Source organism: Heteronotia binoei, chromosome 3 (assembly GCF_032191835.1).
Source record: "Heteronotia binoei isolate CCM8104 ecotype False Entrance Well chromosome 3, APGP_CSIRO_Hbin_v1, whole genome shotgun sequence".
Lineage (NCBI taxonomy): Eukaryota > Metazoa > Chordata > Lepidosauria > Squamata > Gekkonidae > Heteronotia > Heteronotia binoei.
The window spans coordinates 93,094,080-93,119,013 of NC_083225.1; the positions used below are offsets into that span (position 1 = coordinate 93,094,080).

General features: G+C 40.1%; 1 protein-coding gene across 1 annotated transcript in view; it reads right to left on the bottom strand.

Moving 5' to 3' along the window:
* Window positions 1–24,934, bottom strand: part of ABCG1 (ATP binding cassette subfamily G member 1) — a 96,681-nt gene that overhangs the window by 8,667 nt on the left and 63,080 nt on the right. Inside the window, exons 3-13 of the mRNA XM_060234218.1 lie at window positions 20,314–20,431; window positions 18,913–19,045; window positions 17,334–17,384; window positions 16,048–16,193; window positions 14,540–14,663; window positions 13,827–13,941; window positions 12,409–12,557; window positions 9,932–10,033; window positions 9,143–9,311; window positions 7,504–7,604; window positions 1,259–1,417 (exon numbers count right to left, since the gene is read on the bottom strand). Of these exons, the coding sequence (XP_060090201.1) occupies window positions 1,259–1,417; window positions 7,504–7,604; window positions 9,143–9,311; window positions 9,932–10,033; window positions 12,409–12,557; window positions 13,827–13,941; window positions 14,540–14,663; window positions 16,048–16,193; window positions 17,334–17,384; window positions 18,913–19,045; window positions 20,314–20,431 (1,367 nt within the window). The remainder of the gene's footprint in view (window positions 1–1,258; window positions 1,418–7,503; window positions 7,605–9,142; window positions 9,312–9,931; window positions 10,034–12,408; window positions 12,558–13,826; window positions 13,942–14,539; window positions 14,664–16,047; window positions 16,194–17,333; window positions 17,385–18,912; window positions 19,046–20,313; window positions 20,432–24,934) is intronic.

Sequence of the window (24,934 nt, forward strand, 5' to 3'; positions counted from 1 at the left end):
GACTTTTTTTTTTTGGTCATGACTTAGTGGTAAAGAACCTCCTTGACATGCAGACGGTCTCAGGTTCAACCCCCACAATCTCCAGTTAAAAGAACCAAGCAGTTGGTGATGTGAAAGACCTTGGCCTGAGACTCTGGAGAGCTGCTGCTAGTCTGAGTGGACAATACTGACCTTGATGGATTAATGGTCTGATTCAGTATAAGACAGCTTCATGTGAGTTCACGTACGTGTTCTCTGCAGGCATGTCTCAACAGAAGGCAAGTTTGTAAAGAGCAGCTCAGAAGTGTTAGAGATTTCAGAGTTGCTCAGGATTTCTATGATGCAGATTTAGCCTTTCAGTGAAGTAAGTACCCAACCTATCAAGTATAGTTCTCACACAAATCCTCTCGGTTTCTTCCATACCATCACTAGTTTACCAGTTAGTCTTTCCTACTGGATCAATTACTACATAATACATCAGATGGTTCTTGCTTTGCTATTCACTACATTTTGTCTTAACCTCACCCTGTTCCTGCTGGCCTTTTGAGTAGTGCTGATCTGACAGTTCCACAGATCATATTTTTATTCCACACGTCCTCCAAGAAGCTCAGAGGAAAGCATATAGCTCTCCATTCGCCACATTTAATCATCCCAACTCTGCAAGATAGGTTATGAACATATGAACATATGAAGCTGCCTTATACTGAATCAGACCTTTGGTCCATCAAAGTCAGTATTGTCTTCTCAGACTGGCAGCGGCTCTCCAGGGTCTCAAGCTGAGGTTTTTCACACCTATTTGCCTGGACCCTTTTTTGGAGATGCCAGGGATTGAACTTGGGACCTTCTGCTTCCCAAGCAGATGCTCTACCACTGAGCCACCGTCCTTCCCCAAGGTTAGGCAGAGAGTGAGTGACTGGCTCAAAGTATTCTCTTACTATTTCTAGTTATTATGATGCCTCGCTTGGCATACTGTATACAGGTCTAGTCACTATCTCAAAAAGGACATGATGGAGCTGGGAAAAGTACAGAAGATGGCAACCAGGATGTTTAGGGGGTTGGAGCATTTTCCCTATCAGGAAAGGATGAATAGTCAGGAAGCTCAGGACCATAGATTGAAAAGCTTCTTGTACCTGGGTGCTTGGGCTAGCTCAGGGACTCCCTCTCAACCTTTTCAAAGTCTTGACAGCTTCTTCCAGCATGCCAAAGCTCAGCAAGCACATGAATATGATATGACTTTTAAAAGGAGCAGGGAAGTTCATTCTTTTAAAAAGTGCACTACCTGGAGTGAAGTAGAAGCTGCGCCAATCAAAAGTCCCAAAGACTGAGCCACTAGTGATGTCATTGTTCCCAATGCTGCAAACAGGACAAATCGCAAAGCATCGGATGGTTGTGCTGTCATCCAGTACACAATGCTACAATAAGCTACAGGAAACATAACCTGCAGGAAAAACAAACACATTTCAATCAATGCATCATTCTTGATGTCAAAAATGAAACACAAGGTCTGACTTTATTTTAGTAATGGGACGGAGCTTCCTGCTATGCTACTTCTGCTTATCCTGCACTTACACCCAATGCTATTATTAGGCAATGTGTTATATAAGAGTCAGGACAGCTGTCAGAGTCCTCTAGCATCTTCCAGATTAGCACTGTGAAGAAATACATTTTTTCTTTGGAGGTTTGAAATGAGCAAAACTATCACTCTGAGTTTTAAAAGTCCCCCCCCCCTCTTTCTGGGAAGATAACAGGCTGGATGGGGAGAAGTCAGTCCAATTGCTTTCCAGTTTACCTTCATACAAAGGCTAACAGATGTAGCATGAGAGATAATGTGTGGGTCAAGTTTTCCTAGCAGGGAACAGAGATTGGGAGGACTTTAAACTAGAAAGGCTACAGTAATATCTCCATGAATTAAATTTCAGGACACTTCCAGAAAAGCTTCTCTGATCAGGTCTGATCTTGTTAGTGGGAAGGGAAAGGGGAAGATAAAAACTCCTTGCAGCAAAGTGGAGGTCTCTTTCATGCTTTGTCCATCAGGGAAGACAGAACTGAGGTCTGCAGAAGGAAGCTTCAAGGTAATGGTAGAGATCTGTAACTTCCTACGCCTTAGGAGCCTCTCCTATATTCCAGGGGTGCTCAACGGTAGCTCTCCAGAAGTTTTTTGCCTACAACGCCCATCAGCCCCAGCCAGCATGGCCAATGGCTGGGGCTGATGGCAGCTGTAGGCAAAAAACATCTGGAGAGCTACCATTGGCCACCCCTGCTATATTCTAACATCTGATAGGGCATGTGTAGAGAGAGGGAGAGAGGACTTGCATTTTATCCATTTCTTTTGAATCCCTTGCTCAATTAGGTGCTGTGATAAAAGTATGCTTGTGAAATTTTTCTTTTTAACGAATACTGTATAACTTTTGATGCTGGTAGTAGTTCTCTGTACCACACAGGCCTCCACCATCTTGGACACACTATTTTAAAAGGAACATTGGGGGAGGGCAGGCAGTTGGCTATTCCTCCAAGGGTGCACAAGGCAGTCCCCCATGGTAACCAGGGTAGCAGGAGACACAGAGGCAAGGCCTCAAATCTGGAAAGGGAAGCTGGGAGTCCTGACCCTTCCAGTGGGCAAATCCTACAAAGGTCAGATGGTGGTGGTGGGCTACCAGAGAGAGAAAGAAAAGCCTCTCCAGGTGTTGAAAAAATCTTGGAGGGCAGGGCTTTTTACAAGTATGCACAATTGACCTATCAGGATTCCTGTTAGTGAATAAATTTGGCTGGCACGCTTATATGTACTATGGGGGAAAAGATGGATGGTTTTTTCTCTCACCATTATATAAGAAATAATTTGCTAAATACTTGGATGAAATATAAGAAGTATGGGGATGAGAGAAAACCGTTATGGATAGTGCCAGCAGAAGTAATAAAAATAACAGCTGAGACAGGTGAAGAAAAGTGGTTGTCATACAATCAACTATTAAAAATACAAAGTGGCAAAATAGAATTGAAAACTGCTGAAGAGTTGAATAATAAATATGATTGGTTCCAAATGCAACAAATAAAGAGCTTGGTGGAAAATGATATTAAAACTGAAGCAATAAGAAGAGAGCAAACAGAAATGGAAAAAGTTCTGCTTGGAGACAATGAAAAATTAATTTCAAAATTATATAAATTACTTTTAAAATGGTCTATGGAAGATGAAGGAGTGACATCTCAAATGATTAAGTGGGCAATTAATGTAAATAAAGAAATACAGATGGAAACTTGAGAATATTTGTGGAAGAATTCTATAAAGCTTTCGACGTGTCATAGTATTAAAGAGAACTGTTTTAAAATGATGTACAGATGGTATATGACTCCTAAAAAGTTGGCAAAGATGAACAAAAGATGCCAGATAGATGTTGGAAATGTAAAAAACATGAAGGTTCTTTCTACCATATGTGGCAGACTTGTGAAAGAGCAAAAAAGTATTTGCAGATGATTAAACAAGAAATTTCTAGGATCTTGGGATACAAATTTAAGAAAGTTGCAGAGACTTTTCTGTTGGGATTACAAATGGAAAAATTTCCAAAAGAAGATAGAACTATAATCTGGTACTTGCTTTCAGCTGCTAGGACACTGTATGTGCAGTTGTGGAAGAAGAAAAAATACTAGAGAAATGAGACTGGATTGTAAAAGTTATGACATGGAGCGAAATGGACAAATTAACAAGAATTTTAAGAGACTACAACTTAGAAGTTTTTAAGATGGAGTGGGAAAAGTTTAGAAGATATGTAGTAAAAGAGTGGAAAATAAAAGGATATTGGATAATTTTTGATAATGATTAAGTCTTAGAAGGAAGAAGAATATTAATCTTTGTTTTTATTAGTTAAGGGTACCTTTAAATGTTAGTATTTTAAGTAAATAACACCGGCGGGGGTCAAGTAACGGGGGGAGGGGTGGTTAGAAAGTAATATATGGGATAGATAAAAAGAAGTTATTAATGATGCAAGAAATAGATATTGTTACCATATGTTACTAAATAAAATTGTTTTAAACAGTTTTCCTGTTAGTGAAGACCAGGCTATGCATTGTCAGGATTGGGCATGTTTTTTTTCTGCTCTGCTATCAGTTGCCACTTATATAGGGGAAATGACAAGGTTCACTCAAGAATGCCATTAGCCCTGCTCCTGATTTACCAAGGGTCTGGAATGGAAGACTGATCTTCACCCCCCCTCAAACTGATGCAGCAACTCAGATTTTGTCCCATAAAATTCAATGGGAGCCACTGGGAACTGAACCAATTGATCCATCTGCACAGTTTCTCCCACTTCCCTCCATCATCAATATATGCCTCCCCTCATTCTTCTGTTTCTTTGGCATGATTAACAGTGGAATAACAGAGCATAACAAAACAGTGGAATAACAGAGTATAACAGATTAACAGAGCATAACAAAAAGAGGAGATGTTGGGAAATGCCTATTATATGTATAGCTAATGTAATTCAATGGGTCCAGAATACAGTGGTGCGGCTTTTCTGGGCTACGTCACCTTGATCTCAGTGGGGTCCACGGGTTCTCCTGCCTGCGCCCCCCCGAATCAGGCGGGTGGAGGGGTGCCACGGATGTGACACCCTCAAATAGGCCCTGAAGGGGTCTCCTTTTGGCATGGGGCTTTTATAGCAAAACAGGGGCGCAACAGCAGTTTCCTGTTCTCTCTGTGTGCCCCAAAGCTCCCCCCATCGTGATCCCCATTACAGCAGCAAGAGGTGAACGCCCGATCGCTTGCTTCTCTTCTCTTCAATAAGCTTTTGATCTATCACTTCTCTACCTCAAGCATGACAATTCTACGTAGCAAGTAAGTGGGCTTTCAATTGCCAATGGCTAATGGGTCGTTTTACATTTCAATAAACGGGCAGTTCAAAGGAAGGGAAAGAGGTCGATACCTCCAATTTCCCTGTGAATGAGGCCTCGAAAAGCTAAAGAACATCTCTAAGTACTGGAAATAATTTGAATTAACCTGAATATGGATACTTAAATCGACCCGGATTATAATTGGATATTTGTTAAAGAGACTATTATTCGGCTGCAATATGGTCTGAACAAAATGAGACACCTGTTAGAGGGATTTCTCCTTGTCGTCTGATTGAAATTCATACGCTAACACTCAAAACTCCAGTTGGAGGAGATTGGGAAGGACGGACTATCTGCGACTCTGAGCTACTTTTTAACTTGAATTAATGGACTGAGTTTGCTGACAGAGAAAAATGGCTTTGCTAAGCGAAATCTTTCACAAAAAAGATTTTAAGCAGTTTGAATTCTTTGAAGCAGGATCTTGGTTTATTGACAGAGTTGGTTAAGAAACAAATGGGAGGTTTTGTGCTGAAAGCTAGTGAAATCTCACATCTACATGAGCAGAGTGCTAAAGAGAACCTTGTGATGTCTGTTGAACTGAAATGGGAGAGTGACTCGTTGGGAAATGAACAAAAGAAAATCAAAATGGAACCCTATGGCGTAACTAAAAAAGACCAGAAATGGAGACTGACTGAAGTTATGTAGAGAAAAACAAAGGCTGTGGAATTTTTCCAACTTTCTTCGAAAGAGATGTCTGCATTAAGAAGTAAGAAGGTGCATTTTAACCAGAAAATCATGATGTGGAAATATTTCAGAAAGAAGAGCCTCCTGAACTAGATCTCTCTTTGTGGATAGCTGGATATGGACTTTGCACGAAAATCTGATATGTGATATTAGTCTAAGTGAGATTCTTTTTTCTTTTTTGGGGCTATAATAAGTTGTCTTGTCTAAAACAATATGTAAAAATAGTTAACCTAGATCAACTTTTAAGAAGCCAGACAGCATAATTATTTGGTAAATTGGTGAACTTGTCTGTAACAGATAATGATATTAGCTTTTTATGTTTGCTATTGATATGGGTAATCCTACAAGTTAGTATATAATTGTTAAGAAGGTAGACATAATTATTTTGTAAATTAGTAGATCTCCTTCTAATATGTTTGTTTGAAGAAATTGTCTATAATAAGATAGATAAATTATTGTGTTCTATTTCTAGCCTGTTAAGGATAAAGATGTTGGTCTCAGATTGTATTAAGGAGAGAGAAGGTGCATTTAGTTATAAATCAGGAGATAGATTTCTTTTTAGCAAGAAGGGTCTCTTGAAATGTCTCTATCTTTGTGGGTAGTTGGGTATGGAACTCTCAATAAAAACAGGTATGTGACTTTTATTTTTGGGTTGTATTAAGTTGTTTTTTCTAGACCAACAGGGATATAAGAGTTGGATTAATTGTTAAAAAGGCAGACAGCACAGCTATTTTGTAATATGGCAGATTTGCTTTTAATACGTCTCCCAGGAGAAACTGTTTATATTGAGATAGACAAAATACTATGTTTTTTTTTAGCTTCTTAAGGATAAAGATATGAATTTTATGTGTTTATATTAATGAAGATATTGTTAAACTAACAAACCAGTTCCGTGTTGAGATTGCTCTGACTTTTTTATACTTATTTGTGTAGAAGAAGAATTGTTTAGACTTGCATTGGAAGTAAAAGTTTAGTAAAAATGTTTTATAATGAAAGATAAAGATGGTAAAATACATGGAGAACTCTATACTTGCAGGTAGAACGGATTGAGTATTCTATTTGGAGGCAGAATTATAACTGATATATTTGTACTTTTCGCTTTTTCTGTTTTTCCCATCCTGTATATGCCCTTCCCCCCTTTTATGTATATATGCTTATGCTTCTTCTTTTTGTAGTTAAAATCAATAAAAATTATAAAATCAAAACAAAATACAGTTGCGTGAGTCCTGAAAGGAACGCCATGGATGGCACATATTCTACCTGTGCTGAGCCAGCTGCACTGGCTTCTGATTGAATATTGGGTCAAATTCAAGGTTCTGGTTATGACCTTTAAGGCCTTGAGTGGTCTGGGAGTGATGTATCTATGGGACCACCTCCTCCACAATGTCCCTGGAAGGGCGTCACACTTCATTGGTCAGAACTTGCTGTTGATCCCTGGCTTAAAGAGGTCCAGTTGCACTCAACGAGGGCCAGGAATTTTTTAGTCCTGGTCTCGACTTGTTGGAATGCTCTGCCAGACATCAGGCCCCTGCGGAATCTTTTACAGTTTTGCAGGGCCTGTAAGGCAGAGATGTTCCACCAAGCCTTTGCATAAGGACAGCGATGGTTGCCATGCTGGCACCTTCTTCTTCCTGCCCCCCATTGGAGGGATGCCCCTGATGTAACGACTGGGAATCTGAAGAACAGCACTTTAAATGAGACACCATCAAGGTTTATAATTTCTTTTTTATTGTAACTGGTTTTATTGATTTAAATGTATTTTATTCTTGTGTTGTACATTGCCCAGAGCCCAACACTAGCCAGGATGGGGCGATCCATTAAGTTGAAACAACAACAGCACATAATTAAAAACGTGTTCATCACTGCTTTCTATTATGCATAAAAAGAGTGCATTCAGAAGGGCTGTTATCTGTCTTGTGGTCATACAAAATATTGTGTGGAATGTAAAATAATGCTTACCTGAAAAGGGACATCAGCCATTGTTTTTGCTAAGTAGTAGGCCTTCAGACTATACCAATAATTCAGATGTTCTCTAAGAAACACACCCATCTCCAGAGGAACTATGTTAAACAAGAAAATTGTTACAAACTGATTGTAATTCTTCTTTATAATATTGCTGACACATGTCTGCTGGAAAGTGTGTGTTGGCCATTGTCCAGGAACTGTTCCTCAGTTGTAGTCATCAAGCAGAAAACATTTAATCCAAGCTTTTGAGATGCATGGCTACATGAAGAGCATGCAGATGTCTCTGTAAAGAAGCAGTAGGGTTGCCTGGCTTGGCAACCAGTGGAAGATAGGGGCAGGGATATGGATGGGACTGTCAGCCAGTGGTGTGACATCACTTTGGGAAAAACATGGAAAGATGCCAAACCTTTCTTAGAAGAAGAACATAGATTTACACCCCACCCTTTTCTCTGAATCAGAATCTGAGCAGCTCACAATTTCTTTTATCTCCTTCCCCCACAACAGACACCCTGTGAGGTGGGTAAGGCTGAGAGAGCTCTGACAGAAGCTGCCCTTTCAAGGACAACTCTTGCGAGAGTTATGGCTGACCAAAGGCCATTCCAGCATTTGCAAGTGGAGGAGTGGGGAATCAAACCTGGTTTTCCCAGATAAGAGTCCACACACTTAACCACTACACCAAACTGGCTCTCTAGGGATCACCAACAATTCTAGGAATCACCAACAATTCTGTGGTTTTCTTATAGAGTTTTGGCCAATTCCTAGAGTGTGTGACATTGCTTCTGCATTTTCCCAGAAGTGATGTCCTGCCATCACCTAACAGCCATTTTTAATTGCTTAGAACAGTGGCAGGAAATGCCAGCTGGGGATAGAGGATCCCTGCCCCATCAGGGGACTGGCAACCCTAGGAAGTAGAAAGACAGACTCTCCAGGTCCACTTCATTCTACTCACTGGGTAACTTGATTAAGTGTGGAGGGTCCTTCTCTTCCTATGCCTAAACTGCTGCCATTTGAACCCAGATTTAGAAAGCTGCAGTAACTGGCTCATAATTAGTGGATTTGCTGCATCTTCCACAGTCTTCAAGGGCTAAATCTGAAGTCACCCACAGCCCACTCTCTGCATGGATGTTGCCTAGAATCTCATCATTTCTTGCCTCACCAAATCAATTCACTGCTTACTACCCACCTATAAAACCTTTCCAAGGAATGCATTTATATGAAAAGCAAGCTCTAAATTACACAAATCATTAGATAAACTAAGTTATTCCCACAAGGTTTATGGCCAAGTGTTTCATGACCGTAAGAATCTTGTGAGTGGTTCTATCAATGTTCTAGTAGCAGAAGCTGAAAACAGTGGCTCACAAAAAAAGTAAATTATTTCTAGTTCAGACCAACAGGTAGACCCTGAATAATGGCACTATACTAGTGAATCTTCTTCAAAAGGAGATGTTTAAAAAAACATTACAATGCTTATTCAGTAAACATGCTCATCCAATTTCAAAGCCAGATCAACTGAAGTTGTTGGCAAAGTCAAGGGTAATGCACCCTGCGAGTTATGATGTTCTAGCACTGTTTGCTTCATGCCACTTAGAAAATACCTTCTTCATAAATTATATAAAGTGTTGTCGTTACTCACATGTAAGCACTGTTGGCATGAGAGCAGCAAACATAAGAAACAACATGGAAAAAAAGAGGAAGCCGGAATTGCTCAGAACTTTCTTTGCTTCATTTCCAATTCCCAAATATAGCAGTCCTATGAGGAGTCCAATTCCAATGTGTGACATGATCCGTAGATGTGTCAGGACCTGAATGTAAGGCAAAAACATATTTGTTATGAGACCGTTGGGGGTCTAGTAAGTAAAGTAAACTGTCTATATTGTGTAGATAGAGGCTTTTCATCTGCATGGTATAGTTTAATGTATATCATAAATAAACAAATAAAACCATGTTATAAATCTGACTTTTAGAACATTTGTGCACAGCAATGTGGCTTCATACTAGGCTACCCCAAAGGGCTTACTCTTCTTACTGCCACCAATTAAATGGACCATAGCAAAAGAAAAGAGCCAGCATTTTCCACTCTGCTAAACTTTCCCCAGAAAATACCTTTTAGTTATATAGATGTAACTAATAGATCTAACTAATTTGACTTAAATATAGACTTTAGAAATAACATTTTGGATTGCTAAGTTCTCAGGGCAAGGGCTTGTCTTGTTAAGTAAGCATCATGTTAACTAAGCACCATGATGACCCAAGGCTCCATTCCATTAACAGTGGCACTCTGATATTATCTGAAGGAAACAAACAGAAGTCTTGTTCTGCCTGTTTTTATGCAAAGCATACAGATACTGTGGTTCTATGTTTTAAAATGGGTAACTACAATACGCTATTGGTGTTTTTTTTAAGTATTTAAAAATAGCCTTACCGAATCCCTCATTATGGTGAGGAAAGTTCTTTTAAATAGGATGCAAAACTGAGTAAGGCAGCTGGCTGAGAAACTGTGACAACCTTCTGTGGATGAAGAATCCTGAGGGAATAAATAAACAAAAAGTTAAATGCAGGATCTTCTGTTTTTCAGGCAGCTGTAGCGGACATAAATATTGCATGTTGATCTCTGAGACTGCTTTTCATGTCCCAGTTGACCCACAAACTGACTTGAAGGGTCAGTAATTCCTGACTTCAGTTTCTCTTTTGTCTCATGCTTAGTCTAAATAAGACAAATGTATCATATTCCTAGTTATGAGGCAATATTTGGTATTTTTGCCATCACACACATCATTGCAAGTGTCATATAGGATGTTGCAAAAGGAAAGGGGAAACATAGACACAAAGGGCTAGATAGTCTCCAAACTTCCAGATAGTTTGGAATCAGAATTCAGTGGTGGAAGATATCAAAAATCTAATTTCCGTGGAAGCATAATACAACTGTCCTAAATAACACTAGCCAAAAAGATCACAGGCAAGCACTGCAGAATTATTGAGGTGGTTCCTGGGGTGACAAATTACCAACACACCAAACACATGCAGTAACTCTTTAAATAAGCTAATTTGTAAGATAAAAACCAGAAATTTCCACTAAATGTCTGTGTCACCTAGACCAGCCTTTAGATTAGCTAGATTAATAAACTGTAAAACACTTTACATGTAATAGCAAATGTTTGATGTTACTGGAATGATCCAATTTCTGCTTGTACTTCCTGCTTTCTTATAAGACATCATTTGTCATTACATCAAAATCATATGCACAAACAGAATCTGGACCCATCAAAAAGCTGTTGTTTCCAGTTCTGCTCTACAGGCAAACTATGTTGTGTGCTAACCATTACTAGCCTGGTTCAGATGTCACAGAAAACTATGTTTTAGTAGGAGAGTTAAGCTGCCAGGCAAGGATCATACAAGCAGGTGGTCAGGCTCAAACTACCAAGAATCTTATTCACATCCTCAAACTGGACAAGCTAAAAAGTACCCAATACAACTGGACAAACTGGCACTCTGGGACCATCTGATCCTGTTACTGCCATTATACAGTCCAAGTCAGATTGGATGTGAGAGATTTTATTTACAAAGTATTTAGTAAACTGATCACAGTAGGCTGTAGACAGTCCACCTCCTCCAGTAGGCCAGAACCCAACGGGCCCTTGACAACCCAAAACAGTTCCTCAGGTCTCTATTGTAAGGATATAATGATGGCAGAGAAATATGGACTAGTCATTAAAATAAGCTATAGGTCATGCTTGATTTCTCTAGCGCAGGGGTGTCGAATTAATTTGTTACGAGGGCCAGATCAGACATAAATGTGACCTTTTTGGGCCAGGCCATATGTGTCATAAAATATAATGCCCGATAGGGTAGCTATAAACTTTATAAAGGAAACAGACAAATACACATGCTCAGCCTAATCCACCTCATGGGCTTGTTGTTATTCTTCATAACTCACATTACTTTCCTGCTGAGAAAGACTGCATCATGAGAGCATGAATACAGTGAAAGGGGGATGCAAACCAGTTGCACCCAAGAAAGCCTTTGCATAATGAGCCAACAAAACTCTCTCTCTCTCTCTCTGCAGCAAGGTAAAAAGCTCATACCTTGAATAAAAGTTGCTTTTTATTTCTCCCTGCAATCAAGGGAACTGGGCAAAGGAAACTCTTGCTCTTTCCCTCCCTCCCCAGGGAATGAGGGGGTGGAGGAGACTCAGCCAAGAGAAGGAAGAGAGGCTTGGCTCAGTAAGCTCTGTGTGATTGAGAGATCCTGGCAAAGCATGCTCTCCTTCCCCTCCCTTCCTCTCCAAGGGTGAAACCTTACCCAATGGAGAAAATAAAGGTTTTGATCTGTAGTGCCTGTGTGATTGAACAAGCCTGGCAAAGCAAATTGTGATGTAGAAGGAAGCAAGAGAGGGAGAAGGAAGCACATGACAGTGAGTTGCTCGCAGGCCTGATAGGAGCCCTCCAGGGGCCTGATTTGGCAGTTGGACAGCCCTGCACTAGTGTCACACTTGTCTCTTCATTGTCCATAGCCCATAGCCCCTCAGCAAACCACAAGGCTTCTTGAGCTCTTAGATCTGAGAGACATGCCTAGGAATGATTGTGTCAGTTGCCCAAGTCATTTCTTCATTTCAGTAGTCAGAAGAACTTACCATATCAGCAGAAAAAATTATCTAATGCCATCTGAAAACCAATGGATCAATCAGGCTATATGGGGAAATTATCTGAAAAGATTCCCCACCCCTGCAGAGTCTTGGTAGCCTGTGCCTCAACACCAACAGTGATACATACCGTAATTTATTCATGAACTGCTAATTGACTTCAGTGGCATCATCCCAGGAGAAGCTATTTGGGGGACTCTATCTCAGTTTATTTTTACCAATTTATTTCCCATTTCAGAAATCATTTTCATCTGAAATACCTCTTCAGATGGTCTGTGCCACAGGAAGGGATTAAGTTCACTTTCTCCTCCAGAGTCTCTCTTGTAATCTGTGTCACACATTCCATCTTGGACTGCTCTCACTAGCCGGTTGTTCTGGTCTCCATACTCACCAGAAGCAACCTCCATCACTATACAAAGCAAAAAGAAGGGAACTATTCACTCCACTTTCATGTTCATGAAAGAGACAAGTATCTGAAGCACAAAACATTACTCTTATACAGAGAACAAAACCTTACAACCAGTGAGATCAGAAGACCATGTGATGGAAAGCAAAGCAGTAACTGTGTCACATTGCTATGAAGAGCCCAAATGGACCATTTCTGTACACAAGTGCACTTAGTATATATTTGAGCTTAGATAGAAATGGTACAGCATTACATAATTACTGGCTTTTCTGGACTCATTATTCTGATCCACCGACCTATCTATATCCATACTCCTACCACCTGAAGATAATATGCCACTGAGGTAGCAAGCACTTGCCTACATCAATTGTGTCAAAAAAGCCCTAGACTATTTTAGATAAAGCTTCTATTGCACCATAAATCCGTGGATGGGAAATTTGTGTCCCCCCAAAGAATGAAGCTACACAATACACATTTGAACTAGAACCATTGAAGCACTAAATATATCTTGCAACTGCCCCAAAGGGTATCATTTTGGAATGCATCTTCACAGGAACTCTGTCAGTGCATCACTGCTGTGCTCATGGAAGATCTGGAAAGACCACAGGGGGAAGAAAATAACATGTGTTGTACCTACATTAGCCACACAGAGAGGCAAACAAAATACAGTCAACGTGTGTGGGGGGTGGCAATTACAATGCCAGGACAGGGCCATATGCATGATCTGTGGCCTGAAAACAATACAGACTACAGGATAGACATTTGTGCAAAGTGCAAATCTTACATATTCTTGTATCCATACAAGCTCTGAGTATCTCTCAACTTCCATGTTGTTTGGGTCTTCTGAATAGAACCTGGAGGTTGAAGGACAAAGCCCTACTCCCCTCATCTACATGTCAATTGTATCCTCTTCACATTTGCATGTAACTGTGAAAGCCAATTCTATGGAGAGGGAAAGCTGTTGCTGAAATGACTTAAATTGATTAGATGCCTATGGCTTCTGATTTAGGAAATCTACCAACAAAATACAGTAGACCAGGCAGGACAAAGACAGGGCTTTTGTGCAAGTTATATGTGTGGGGGAGGAGGGAATCAGCAAATACAGCTTCTTTCACCATTATTGTTCTATGAGCGACAACCCATGCAAATCAGGAATTCTAAAATGGACAGGGTTTGTCAACCCTATCTACCACTAGATGGCATACATTAACAAGAAAAGCTGCAAGAAAAGTAAAGCTCTTTTAAGCCGAGAAACTCCTCAACTTTACTTACCAAAATCTGCTGGATTGTGATAGGTTGGACAACTTAAACCCAAATCTCTCAAGTACGGGACAAGGTTTAACACTTTTCCACGGTAAATGCACTGCCCTTGGCTCAAAACATAGAGCTGAAAGAAAGAAAAATGATAACAACGTGACCAAAGACTGCTCCAGGCTGGTTATAGAATTAGGCAGTGCAGCATTGATTGCTTTTGCTATTCATTGCATGGACTGGGGTAAAAGATGTGCAATCAGAGAACACTGAAACACAGCTGAACGCATGTAACATGTATTGATCAGGAAACTGTGGTGATTTTTAGCCATCAGTGGTTCTGGAAGTGGGGTCAGTTTTTGAAAAGCACACTATTTTTTTGCCATCAAGTCACAGCAGTTCCCGTTTGAACGGCTTTTGCGACGGGAGTTTCCGGCGCAAAGGGCTGCTCCGCGGCATTTAGTGCGAAATCCGTGCAGATCCTGCGCGGTGAAGAGGGGGGTCGCGCCGGCTGGAGGTGAGTGCAAAAATGACCAGGAAGTTTATTCAGGAAGGGGGTGGGGAAGGGCTACAATATATGTTGACTACGAAGACTTATTAGCAATTCTGTGTGCAGAGTATGAGGAGACTTCCAAGAAAAGTTTGAAACCTAGGAAGGACAAGCAGTCTGTGACAGAAATTCCTATACATAAAGGCATGAGAAAGGGGAGGGGAAAACAAATTCATAATGGTACCTGATCAAAGAGCTCAAAAAGTTTGGCACTGGGTTGATGTATAGTGCAGATGACGGAGCGGCCACCCTGGGCTAAAGCCTTCAGTAGAGATACCACTTGAAAGCAGGATGCACTGTCCAGGCCACTGAGAAGAAAGAATTTTGCATCAAGCTAATGCTTCCACACACTAACAGGCACTTGTAATGACTTCTTCCTAAATTCACTTGAAAAGAATGGGTGATATGCAATTACACTGGTGTCTGAGCATCAGGCATGTCCACCAGATGGTCCTTAACACTACCATTGGCTGTCACAGTTTTTTCGTATTTTGCCTTGCCATTAACAAGATTGCTCTTGCCATGCTCCATTATGCCAGAACAATTTCTGTTCTCTCAATGTGTTTCTCTTTTTTCAGTTGTTTACCACCTTACACATTTGCTAATAATAGGTCTCAATATTTTTAAAGGAGCTTATTTTTAAACTGCCTTACTCATTTTAGAAAAGATATGGCTGTGGAGTCCAGTTTTCCAAATTCCAATAAACTGAGGTCAAATTGTGCTCTCTTGGCTAGAAGCCCTTTGCAAGGGATGATAGAACATTTACATGATCCCTTCTGACTACAATGATGTTTTGAGTGGGCTGATTTTATTTATTTATTTTGATTTACATCCTGCCCTTCCCATAAGAGGGCTCAGGGCAGGTCACAACAGGAAATTACGAAGTTAATATAGAAATAAATATCAGCATAATTACAGCAGTTAAAAAAGGTGGGCATTGTACAGATTACAGTTCAACAGTCCTAGAGTTGGGAGCAGTTGGACTGTGGCCAAGCTAGATCTTATTAACAGCAGCACAGAGTTTAAAGCTGAATCAAGTAGGCCAACTGGTGAATGCCCACCACCTCAATCAAAGGCTGGCGGAACAGCTCCATTTTGCAGGCCCTTCAAAACTGTAATAGGTCTCCTAGGGCCCTGATCTCACCAGGGTGGGGCCAGGGCAGAAAAAGCGCTGGCCCTGGTCAAGGTTAAGCAAACATCCTTTGGGCTGGAGCCAACCAGCAAATGGTGGTTCACAGAGCACAAGTATCTCCGGGGCACACACAGGGCACATGATCAAGGATAGCTCTTAAGGAACCAAACAACATATGCAAAATATGGGGGGGTTGCCACTGGCTCTCACTCCCACAGTAAATCAGCAACAAAAGTATTAGGGACTACAGACCTCATAACTACCTGCGCTGAACTGAATGGGAAGGACAAGACATGAACACTCCACTCCATTATCAAATCCACACACACATGTGTACCCACAAAATCTGAGTTAAAATAAGGATCATGGGGGAAAAAAATCTATTTTCTCATCGAAAAATGACCCACATTCTTAGGAAGGTATACTTCTCACATAGAACACAATGGCTTTAAAAGGAAGCCCCATTTTTTTTTTTTTGTATTTTAGGTGCCAACCAGGAACAATACATTATCTAATGCAAACGAAAAAAACAATCCATGCTTATTTTAGATCATAGTTACCTAGTAGGTTCATCAAAAAACATAACTGGTGGGTTGTTCACCAGCTCCAAAGCAATGGCAAGACGCTTCCTCTGACCCCCTGAAAGACTTCCAGTTCTAGTATTGGCGCATGGCAGCAAACCCAGAGCTGTCAAGATCTCCCTTACCTGGACAGATGAACAACACAAACAAAATATTCCATAGTTTCAACACCTTCTACCCATACTTGATTCTACAGAACACAGAATCTTAGATACAGTACCAACATATTGAGATGATCAATATTTTATTTTCATTTTTTTAAAAAGCCTAATTTCTTTTGAGCTCATAAAAGGTCTTACATGAGGAAAGTGGTAAAGGAGGAGGTCTCCACTAACCCCCTCCGCACTCAAACTGAAGCAACCCCAATCACAAAAGATTTTCAAAGCACTTTAACACCTTTGCTGTTCTCAATGAAGTAAGGAGGGAGGGAGCAGAATTAGGGCGTAATTTTTAAAAGAAGATTATGATAGGAATTGTATTCCTTTATTTATTCATTACAAAGTAGCAATGTAAGCCTCACTCTACCATTTTCCCTGTGCCTTTACCCATTACAGAGGGGAAGAGTATTTCCTGTGTGGAAAGTGGAACAGGGAAAGAATCATTTTGGTTGATGGGTGTGTGTGCTTAAAAATCTTTTGATAAAATTGGACTTCATTTTCCAGTGCCACTTTTGTTCAACATCTACTTGCTTAAGATTAATTCTTAATCAGAAAGAACACTCAAATTCCAGTTTTATGAAGTTTCTAACTAAATATTTCACTTTATAAATAACTCCTAATAGCATAAATTACCACCACTTCCACTGGCTATATGCTTACACCTTCACATAAATTAATTGTACTGTTCCAGCCATGCTTCTAAAAATCCTTTTGGGGACCTGCTTGCCAAGTAACTCCATACTGCTTTCCCCTCCCCATAAAACAGTTAACAGTGAAATTGTTTGTATTGCATTTTTCATAGTATTCCTGAAAATACAGCAGCAATAGGCTGTATTTGCACCCCCAACAAATACAAGCTGCCAATTTGGTTACCAAGGCATGGTCTGAAGGTACATGATGTAACCACCTAGCTGAAGATACGCTGGGCTCGGTCTTGTGAGTGCCTGAATAAGACATTCCCTGGCAGCTGCATGTATGCTGCCTTCAGTTTAATGGAAGAAAGGTAAGATATAAATAAAAATGAATTTTTAGCTTATTCATTACTATTACATTTTTTAAAAAATTGGTAGTGTCAAACTCACTTCATAACCAGAGCAGTATACATACCATCTCCCTCCTGCCTTCATCTTTTTCTTGAAGTTTCAGGTGAGCAGATACCTGAAATATTAGCACAAATATGATGTTTTTAGAAGCAGTCACATCTGGTAACTCTGTCTTGTCTGAATTGCTGAATTATATTACTACAAAACTCAGAACAATGGAACCCCCAGGACTTAACAGATATCAGCTTCTTATCTCACTATACATGCTAAGATATTCACTTATACCTAGAAATCAAACTTTGTTGGTCTTTTAGGTGCCACTGGACTCCATCTTAGTTCTCACATCTGTTGTTGACTCTTATACTATCTATATATCAAGTTACTGCTATTTACATGTCTTACCTAATGTATTATTCCAATCTTAGATCTATTATTAGTCAGTTACTTAGGCATTCTGACTCTTACTATCTTCCTGGCAACTAACCCCACCCCCATATATAATATTTGAGGAAATCTGTTTCAGCGAATCTGGAGGATTGTACTTGTACCCAGAACTGAACTTTTTTGACTTGAAAGTTCCACTGGTCTCCATTCCCACATCTGTTTGTTAACTCTTGTATGTGTATGCTAATTTACGTCTATTCACAATCTTTCTTGCATCCAATCTCAGCTATAATCACCCAGCATTTATGTATCTTCATTCTTTCTTACTGCTCTATCCAAGGTTTTGTTCTATTATTATAGTAACAAATGATAAGTCATTGTTTCTGACAGAAAGCTGAAGTATTCATTAAAACAGACATCTTGGCCCAGAAAATTATAGCTTTATTTTGGTAGCTATAATTAAGATGAACTGAACCATTTGACCCTATATATGTGTGTCATTCAAATAAATAAACTAGGGAAATCATCTTTGTAGAAGTCCATTTAATTATAATTATACTTATGTATAATAATAATGAGGATGCCTTTAGTTTGACCCTGTTGCAAACAGTGGTCCATGAAATTCCAGAGCAGTTGACCCTGCAAATGAAGGCTGTGGAGGTCTGACAAGAACTGCCAGGCTGATTTCATAAGAGCTTGGAAAACAGATATTTTTAGATTTATCTATTCAGATAGGCCTCTCTGGCACCACACCAAAAGAGGATGGTCCTTATGTTGGACCTGCATCTTGGACATGGACACTTCCCCTTTAAAATCATACTTTATCTATTGACTTCCTGAATTTATATTAAAGAGGTAAGTAGCCACGTTGACTCATAGCATAGAGAGATCAGGTCTCCTGGTTTAGTGGGGAAAACCCCACAAACAGCTACTGGCTCTGCCTTCTGCCACTCAGTTGGGCAGCAGGGGGAACATGCCAAGGGAAATTGGGGGAGGGGGAATCAATGACATGCCAACACCATGATGTTACTTCCAGCATGATCCAGAAGTGACATCATTGTGCTGGGTGAAACTCTAGCTTTCAACCAAAGGTGTAATCACAGCAAACATGATTGTCACATAAACTGTGAGACAATCCTAAAGAAACACAGTCAGTAGGAAGAATAAGAGCCTGCCTTATTTATTTAAAATATTTATACCCCGCTCCTTTACAAAATTGTAACCAAATTCAGGTTGCAGAAAGTGCTTTTTCTATTTACCATCATGGCTTCTTGAACAGTAAGATGTGGGAGTAGCATGTCATCTTGCATAATGTAACAGGACACTTTGCGGAATGAACGCAGATCACGAGGTTGTCCATTGATGAGGATCTCTCCCTTCATTCCAGTCTCTCTGAAATCAGTTAAGAAATGGAAATGACTGAATTCTTCCTCTGTATCTATACAAAAATTAATATCTGGTTTGCATATCGATTTTTTACAAATGTGACATCAATACCATTTGTGCATAGGCAAGTATGGAGACTGTAAAATGGTTACCAATGGCTTTCCAATAATCCAAAACTTTTTTTGAAACCTTGGGACAGGAGCCAAGTTCAATGTTCACAAAAATACAGTTTGCAAACCAGACAAAAAACAAAAATCTAATTTTATACCACTACAACTCTTACATGCATATAGCAGCTTGAATGAAAATATTTGCATAATCAAAACTTTATTTACTGCAGAAATGGAACCAGTAAATCCAATGAAAATTTACATACCTCAGGGGCCAGTTCACATGTTACAAAGTCCTCGTGTCCTCAACATGGCCTCCATTGTCACAAGGATCATATGTTCACTGGGAGTTGTGTGCTCAAAACTTAATTCTTAGGCATATACAGGCCCAATTCAGATTGGGACTGCAGCACCTAGTGCACATCTCATTAGAAGACCTTGTGGCAGCTATGTGGGAGACAGGAGAACTTTGTAATGGTGAATCAGTTGTTTGTAAAAACAGCTTTGTAAAATTGTAGTGCTGATAAATAAGCATTCAGACATATAAACAAATATAAATATATTAAGAACATCAGGGCTAGAGAGCTGGCTCCCCTGGGAGATTTCTGGGACAGGTCCATCATGGTACAGTATCACACAATGCCATGATGTCATTTCTAGTCACATAACACCATGTCATGGTGTTGCTGTGATGCTGTAGCAATCCCCCCAAACTCTCTGGTTTTATCACTTTATTTTGGGAGGTTGCTAGAGTCGGTGGTATCAGTTCTGGCTACATCACTTGAGTTGATGTCATGGCATTATCACGGCAACGCTTGCATAATGTAATTTTGAGTGCCCCCTCAAAAAAAGAAATTCTACCATTGCTGCACCAGTGCAGGCGGGGGCAGTAGGTAGGAGAGCTGGATCCCCTTCTTAGGGCCTTTTCATGGATTACATGGTTGCAAATCCAAGCTGGCAGCTGAGTGTAAACTTAAAAGGGAGGTGCAGCCAATCGTGGTTCCTTGATGAGTGTACCTCTATGACACACATTTTCAAACACATATTTGTGTCATTCACATATTACTTCTTTAGGAGTCCACACACACACAAAAAAAACCTTAGGTGTGCACCTCAAAACCAGAATGTGTGAATTAGTACTTATAATCACAGTGGTATACTAACCTGTATCCTGCCAGGATGTTCATGAGGGTTGACTTCCCAGCTCCAGAAGGACCCATAATTGCTACAAGCTCTCCACTGCTGAACTTCCCTGAAATTCCTTTCAATAGGGTCTTGAAACCTGAAAGGGGAGGGCATCTATTAATCCGTGTTCGTAAACTATTGCAGCAAAAAGTCCACACCATCCTTATATCAACCATATCTTACCTATTGTAATGCATTCACAGGGTCCTATGACAATCACATTTTAGCATTTACATCTTAGTTTTTTTCTCTTTCACTAATCTCTCTTTGTGTAACTGATATCAGGCTGAAAAAGGAATAACCAATAGTGGCCAACAGATTTTTCTTCTCAGTCAGCCATTTTCCTGGCTTCTGAACTGCTAGGGAAAATCTGCTGAACAAGGAAAACAGCTAGGTCCTGCTCTCCCTGTATGACATCAAATCAAAAAGCTCCATGACTTTGCTCAAGAATTGGCTGACGCCTTCAGAATTCTTGACATCAGCGCCTGACTACTTTTTCATGTGGTGAATGCAACAAATAGTCAGACTTTTTGATTTGATGTCATGCAGAGAAAGATGGACCAAGCTGTTATCCTTATTCAGTAGATTTTCCCTAGCAGCTAAGAAGGTTGTGAGGAAAATAAAAAAAACAGGAGTTTTTGCAAAGCACAGTAACCACAGACTTTTAAAAAAGGAAAGTGAAAATGATGAACATCTTCAATATGCTCACAGTCTACAGGGCCGACTTCATGCATTGTTATGTGTCTGGAACCAACCTCTGTTTTAGATCCATTCTGAAAAGGCCAGAAGATCACATAAGTTTTGCATTGCTGCAATGATGATTACTGAAACAACTGCATAAAAGCAGTCAGTTTATCATCAAATTTTCTACACACAACCACATTAAGCATTATTTGTATTACAGTTCTAATCGCTAACAACATGTGTCATACAGCAGGGGCCTAGGAGGGCCTGCTACTGGCTGCCGCCACTCTGGTAAAGGTCTGCATGGGAGAGCTCAGAGCACCCAACCAACCTTGTCTTCCTTATATTAGTAAATACCTCTTAACTGTGGCCAAGGAGACATGAGGACCCAGGCAGGATAACAACAAAAAGAAGTTTATTATTAGTGCTCTAAAACAGTAAGTGGGTGATAAAGATTTAGTGCTATTAGTGCTATTAGTGAATATGAAAACAGTAAAGGTTAGTGCAAATAAATAGAAGACCTGATGCAACTAACCAGAAGGTCCCTGCTACTAATGCCAAAACTCACCACCTCCCTTGGGTGAGGGATCTCTTCACAGCTGCAAGCTCTCTAGACTACAGCCTGCCTCCAGCTCAGCCTTCCAAATAGAACCTCCCTGCCTGCAGCCTCTTCAGCAAAGAACCACCCTGTCTGTACTTGGCCCTTTTATGTTTTCCTCCCAGGTCCCACCCCTCTCTGGGCTAGTTTCCCTCTAAAACTTTGCCACCCAATCAGAGAGACGGAAGGGATCCTGGGAAATGTAGGCTTTCAGTACTACCTCCTAGGCATGCTTCTCTGGAGCTTATAGGCCCAGGATCATGACAACATGTCAGGACAGAAAGTCCATATATACACATTCATACAAGGAAATATAATACTTAATAAGCACGGGACACATAAGGACCTGCAGAGGGTATCTCATCTTCTCCTTTCTCACAATTTCCTCTTTTCCTTCCCTAAAACTCCCATAGCCTCTCCCTTTTTCCTGCTTCCTTCTATCCATCCTATGCACCAGCCAACCTACCCTTATTTGCACCCCCCTCCAAATCTTCAGCTTTCCCTTCTCCCCTCCCCTGGCAGTATCAACCAAAGAAAACTATGATCTGGTTGTACAATGCCAGCCACAGCACCAGACCTGACCCATTTCTGCAGAGGGGAACTTCCCTTCACTATTTCCTCTTTTCCTCCTCCTGGCAACCTCCACATCCTCCCCTTGTCTGCTTCCTTTTCTCCTTCCCACCCACCAAACAATCTTCCTTTTATCTGCCCCCATCTTTAGTTATATTTATTATTTATTTACTTCAAACTCTGCTTTCTGCCTGACTACACCCACTTTGCAGCAAGTTGCATCACCCTGGCCACACTTGCCTGCTTGATCCCCCTGCCAGGTGCATACTCAGTGCTGCCATAACCCTTATCCCTTCAGGTTGGGACGGGCCCATGAGCCTGGCTGGTGCTGTTCCATCCTTGCTGGTGCTTCCCAGTGATGTCAGGCTGCAGTGCTGTCTGTCACAGCTGACTGGCAGCAGTTTTTCTGTGGCGGCAAGTTGCGTTCATCTCCTTCCCTAGGTTAACCTCATCATTCTGGGTGCCTCCTCTGGGTCAGCAAAGGGCTGTCACAGCTAAGGGGAGCATGGGGCCTTGGGAACCTCCAGACATACTTACCATAAACATTTTTTTTAAAAAAATGCTGAATATAGCAAAATGGGCAACTTGTACATGCATTCTTGTACAAAAATGAGGGACTCATTCAGCAAGTCTACATTTGTTCTGCAGTTACACATACAGTATAAAGCACAGGAAGGTTGACAGTAAAATAAAATAATTTAAATAAATAAAGATTTGTGACACCCCAAGAGTTCTGAGGGCTTAGAAAAATAAACTGAGAGGTATTCCCCCTGTGCTTCCTCCCCGCAATTCCAATGGAAAGATTCAAAACTTTGGAGAAACACTGAAAAGTAACTCCCATGAACTTCTTTTAGAATGAGTAAATGCTTTTTAAGGCAGTTTACTAAAACTTAAAATATATAATATGAAAATGTTAAACACCTCTTTCAGTTTCATAGGAAATATATTCTCTTTTAAAACAAGGAAACCTTGCCTTACAAAGCATTTTTCTTGTTCCAAATGCACATAATGAAAACATCTGAGGGCTTTCCATTTTTTTCCAGTGGAACAATTACGAAATTTTTGAGGAATACTGAAAAAAACCCCTTGCACTGTGGACATATACAATATTTTCAAGGCATTTTGTTTAAATACAAATAATTTTGGCAACAATTAATATGTCATAATGTTTGAATGATAATACATTATTAAAGAGTTCAGGGTGTTCAATGCTGTAAAGTTTAGTGAAAAATCCAAACATGTTGGCACTCCTATTGTGACTCTATAAGAAGTTTTTGTTCAAATATTAAATTCCACTGAGTACTTCAAAATTTGTTTTCTACATTCAACTTTTTAGTCTGTCCTACCACTCAGATGGAAAAGTTGCCATGATAGCATAGGATGCAGCAGTGTGCAATTCCTTCTAAGGTATTTGGTTTATCTGCATTTTTTTAATATAGAAAATGACAATATTTATACTTTTAAAGTCTATAAATATGTCAAATAGTACAATTTTATGTCACTGTAGGTATTGCTGGAGACTCCATGTTTCCTCTGGAAGCAACATCACATCATGTGCAATGCCAGCAGCCCCCTCCCCCAGTGTTCTTGCCCCCATCTCCCACTGAATACCAGCAATTAGCGGGCAACGCTAGTTCAAAATGATTGTCTGCTGAACTGAAGAACTGTTTACCCAGTTTGATTGCTAAGCCTAATGGAATGTATAGGAATTGATATACAGAGTTGTAGGAAGAATATGAGGAAGTGAGCTGGGTTGCAAGCATTAGATGCTAGAAATCACTATTTGAAAGAAGCAACTCTGTGCTCTGGGGCCTCTAATTGATTTCTGTTTGGGTAGGACCAGCTAGTCTAGTTGTTGATTCCAGTCATTCCTGTAAATTTTCAAATATCCTGAAGTCCAAAATTGTTTTGATGTATATATAGCATCCTTAACTTCCTGAACACCACATTCAAGTTCTTATACTGTGAGAAGGCGCCAAAAGCTAGATAAAATGCCAGTTCCCATCTATATCTTGTAGCTCCTCCCCACACATTTGCACAGCAAAGCCTTGTACAGCAAAGCCTTAGTGATATGCCCCTAATAAATTTTTAAAGTATATATGCAGATTTGAACTGCTAGTGGAAACATGGATTACAAGAAAAGAAAGCCATCAGAATTGTCCACCTGGGATTTAATGATTAGTCATTTCATTAGTTCAGAAGGTATTTTTGAACTGCAGAGCTGGGTGTTGGATTTTGTTTGCTTGTTTGTTTTGCTTTAGAAATTTGAGCCCAGGTGCTATTTTATTTGACAGGGCTGCAAATCTGGCCAAGCAACATTAAACACCTTACATGCTGTTACTTTAGCATGTAATGGCTTCATTTCACCACTAAAAATGGGATAGTACAAGATGAATTTTAGAACTGGATCTTCTTAATTAGCACTCCAGCTACTGAGATGCCAAAACACAATGCTATGCATTATTCTCTCTGGAAATGGGTGAAAGGTCTTACTGCTTATGAAGGTCAACCAAGTAGAGGTGATTTGCCCATATAGTAGCAGCACTGTGCCCTATATAATCCCTTAAAAAGGATTAAAAATATTTAGAGACATAAATAACTAGAATCATTCTACTGCAGAACACGGAGGCTAATCTTCCTTAGAATTTGTTGAGCCATAAATTCTACATAGGCATCATATGTGTCCTGTGAAAACTAAAACATGTCTTTGAAAGACTGCTTTTAAAAAAGGTATGTTTATGTTTAATT